This window comes from Lactuca serriola, chromosome 6 (assembly GCF_051521515.1).
Source record: "Lactuca serriola cultivar US96UC23 chromosome 6, Lser_US96UC23_V15, whole genome shotgun sequence".
In the NCBI taxonomy this organism is placed as follows: Eukaryota; Viridiplantae; Streptophyta; class Magnoliopsida; order Asterales; family Asteraceae; genus Lactuca; species Lactuca serriola.
The window spans coordinates 91,741,369-91,745,629 of record NC_136413.1 but is presented as its reverse complement, the minus strand read 5'-3'; the positions used below and the strand labels follow the sequence as shown (position 1 = coordinate 91,745,629).

Here is a 4,261-nt window from a genome sequence, read left to right as displayed (position 1 = left end):
GGTGCGAATGGATCGACATAGCTAATGACTTCACTCTCCGGCCTGAGTACTCCTTTCGACTAAGGGCATCGGCTACGACGTTTGCCTTTCCCGGATGATAGCGAATCTCACATTCGTAGTCGTTGAGCAATTCGACCCAACGTTGTTGTCTCATGTTTAATTCCTTCTGGTCGAAGATGTGTTGGAGGCTCTTGTGGTCCGTAAAGACTGTGCACTTGGTACCGTAAAGGTAGTGCCTCCAGATTTTAAGAGCGAAGACCACTGCTCCAAGTTCTAAGTCATGAGTGGTGTAATTGACCTCATGCGCTTTCAGTTGTCGTGAGGCATATGCAATCACCTTTCCCCTCTGCATTAGTACACAACTCAGCCCTTGCTTTGAAGCGTCGCAATACACCACGAAATCTTCGGTCCCTTCCGAAAGAGAAAGGATAGGTGCACTGCAAAGGGCTTGTTTCAAGGTTTGAAATGCAACATCTTGCTTTTCTCCCCAGTTGTAGGTCACACCTTTCTGGGTTAAAGCGGTAAGAGGCTTTGCGATGATGGAGAAATTTTGGATGAACCTTCGGTAATAACCAGCAAGACCTAGAAATTGGCGAATTTCTGTTGGTGTAGTTGGTGCAGACCAGTTTTCGATAGCCTTGATTTTCGAGGGGTCCACGTGGATTCCTACATGTTAATAAAAACCCGCATATAGACAGATTACAGCATAAAAACCCGCATATAGACAAATTACAGCATAAGGTTACATCATATGTTGCTGAACCGCAGGTCAAAAAATGTGAACCATATAATCACTCCTTATTTTAGTTTCAGTATATTAAAAGAATTAAAGTGGAATGACTACCTGTAACGTGTTCCACATATATAGTGGAGGTGCATGAGATGCAAGAGTTGACTTGAAGTAGGGTAGCACACCTATTCTTGGGCCTTACTAAGCCTGGAAAAATAATATTTTCTAGGACCAGCTGTTTTTTGCAAAATGACATATTTTTTGTATTGAACTTTGTTCGCAGCTTGAAGTGTCAATCATATTCCAAAGCCTATGGTTTCTGGTGTAGAGTTGAAGGCATTACAACTACACAACTTGATCAGTTAACTATAAAAGCTACAATGATCAGTTGAATAGAATGAACCATTTCATTCCATTGTCATGTTTACTTGGCTGAAAATAAGAATGTATTTTTCATTTGTTTTTGTATTACTTATACCATCCTTACTTCTATTTCTTTATATTGTATCACTATTTCACTATAAACTACAATTACATATTTTTGTTATTAGGGCATTGTACCTTTCACTTAAATGAGATATGATGACTCCGTCTTTTGCAAATAATCGAATACAAATCCAACCCCCACAAAGTTGGGGATACTTCACTAGTTATACACTAAAAATACTATCTAGTCATATATAATAATCAAATTAAAAATCTAATAACAAAGAAATTAAAAAAGTTTAATTAAAAGAAATTAATAATCTTATAAAATAATATTTATTAATATATAAATATTATATATTAAAAATAACATTTATTAATAAATAATAATTCAAAAAAATTAAAAAGAAGATATGTAAAAAATGGTCTTTATAGTTTCGTTGTAGAAATTGTCCTTAAGAGCAAACAATCATTTTTAAAAAATTAACAGTCAAACTGTTAAAGTTAATGCAAAAGAGACGAAAATCATAATAAAACTTATAAAAAAAATGACCAAATCTTTAACTTTTCAAAGATTAGGACATTAGCTACATAAAATAAGAAAGACAGAGACCATTGTTACATTTTTGTCGTAAGAAATAATTGTAAGAGAAATTAAATATCCTCCTACCCAGTTAAAGGATGACACGTGTCATATTAGTATATTAAAATATCATTAAATGATCATTAAATGTTACACATGTCGCTATTTCATTAGGTAGCAGGATATGTAGGAACAAAAAGTAAAAGAATATTTAATTTCTCTGATTGTAAGCGTTTCAAATAGATATAAATCTTTATATTAACATTTATTATTTTTATGATATCTTGTTTTGTTTTAATAAATAAAAACGCTTGTCATGTTAGGAAACTTTACAATACCTTACCAAGAAAAAAAAGGAAAAAAAAAAAAAAAGAAGTAAAGATACGATGTTCAATCATAAATCATAAATAAGTTATAAGTTCACGTGAAACGTAATATGTTCCCAAAATATCACTGTTGAGATTATAAAATCTCGAGAAGCCTATTCGGCGAACAAAGATGACAATGGCACTCCATGACAAAGACGACGAGCAGCACCGACAACAAATAGAGAGAATGAAAACGTTGAACTCTTCCGAAACATCTAAAGATCCTCAATCGGTACCTGCTGATATCATTATCGAAATTCTGTCTAGGCTTCCCGTTAAATCGCTCTTACGGATCAGGTCTGTGTGCAAGTTATGGTTCTCTATAATATCCGATCCTCATTTTGTCAAATCCCATCTCAGTTTTTCAACCAGCAACAATCGCTATGCACATCATCGCTTAATTTTCAGTATCGAGTCAATAAGTGTTCATAGTTGTCCTCTTTATGATGTGCTTTATGATGGAACAGTCAACGCCTTAGAGCTTGATTATCCATTGAAAGAGTCTTTTGACTATGTGCGGATCTTCAGTTGTTGCAATGGATTGCTTTTAATAGCTAACGCGGACGGTGATCTGTTTATTTGGAACCCTAGTAACCGAAGATCAAACAGGTTACCGTGTTCTGGTTCTAGAGGGCGACCTTGTAAGTATGAATTTGGGTACGATGAGTCTTCTGACGATTACAAAGTTGTTGGAATATATTATGTTTATAGGGGTGAAGCCGAGTATGATGCGATAGTGAAGATGTATTCATTGAAAACTGGAAATTGGAAGAGAATTGGTGATTTTCATAATGGTTTTTCTATGGATTGTTCTGTCAAGTATTTGAATGGAGTTCTTCATTGGATGAGTATTCAAGATTCTGGGTCATCTTATTCATGGACTATAGCTTCTCTTGATTTAGCAAAGGAGACGTATGGAGAAATTTTGCAACCTGTGTATGATGAATTCCGTACGCATTTAAAATTGGGGGCTTTGAGAGAATGGTTGTGTGTGCTTTGTGATTATAGTCAAATTCGTGCGGATGTATGGGTGATGAAGGTTTATGGGGTGAAAGATTCTTGGACTAAATTGGTTTCTATCCCATATTCCACTGATCCTGGGTGGCATAGATTTTCAGTGCCTTTGTGTATTTCAGATGATGGGAAAGTTTTGCTGAAATTTGGGTCGAAATTAGTTGTATATGATTCCCAGAATTGTTCATCTTCAGAGATTCAGAACTTCAATGAATATGTTGAAGCGTATACAATTGTTGAGAGTCTGGTTTCTCCTGATTCCCAAGCGGGCCCTGGAGATAATAATCAGGCTTGATATCAAGGAAAACATGGCTTTTCTAAGAGGGTGTTTGGTTAAAAAAATTCTGCCTAGGATTATCTAATTACTTGATCACCACATGTTAGAAGAAAATCACTTATATCCCATTGTTTTGTCTTCTACTTTCTTCAAGTAGTAGAACTCTCAACACATTCAACTCCATTAGTAGTGATTCTTACAACCTATCTGTCACAAGTGTATCCAAAAACCATTTCCTACACAATATTTTTCTACATCTCACTTAATTCTTATAGTTCAACATCGCATAATTACTTTTCAAATGCACATCAAATGAACCTCACTAATGGAATTAATGTGCTTTGGACAAGACTGATGCTACATCAATACATGGTAAAATAAAATAAGTCAATGGGTGGAAAGTTGACCAAATCTTTTGACCCATTCTATATGGTTAGATGTTGAAAGTGGGGAAGATTGCTCTCATGATTAACATCTTGTTCAATTTGGGAGAAATGAAATCTTGATTCAAAGAATATATTTAAATTATTGTGTTATGAAAGAGGATGAGTAGTTGATTGTCGGTATTTAAAACGATTAATTTGTAATCTGGAAAAATTAAATTGTTTGGTTTTACAATTTCTTCGATCAAACATGAAGAGTTGGTAGTGGTAGAAAATTTTGAGAATGCCCAATGAGGAGGAAACACATGCTCAGGAGGAGTTGGACTTCACTTTTTTTTTTTTTTTTTTTTTTTTCATTTTTTTAACATATAAAAAATTTAAGTCGGTCGTGATTGATCAAGGTTCAAAATACTGTGAGTCGTATCATTATGGCAATGTCAAGTTTCAAGTTTTATGAGCCATGATGAGTCTCGACGCTTG

General features: G+C 34.6%; 1 protein-coding gene across 1 annotated transcript; it reads left to right on the top strand.

The window, feature by feature from the left end:
- Nucleotides 1–2,212: 2,212 nt before the first annotated feature.
- LOC145056509 (F-box/kelch-repeat protein At3g23880-like) lies at nt 2,213–4,047 on the top strand. Its single transcript, XM_079004201.1, has one exon. It carries the CDS (start codon nt 2,238–2,240, stop codon nt 3,414–3,416), a length of 1,179 nt encoding a protein of 392 aa, XP_078860327.1. The 5' UTR covers nt 2,213–2,237; the 3' UTR covers nt 3,417–4,047.
- Nucleotides 4,048–4,261: the final 214 nt, after the last annotated feature.

Bases quoted from the DNA above. Each gene is read 5' to 3' on its own strand.
- LOC145056509 (XM_079004201.1), top strand. From the start codon at position 2,238: ATGACAATGGCACTCCATGACAAAGACGACGAGCAGCACCGACAACAA.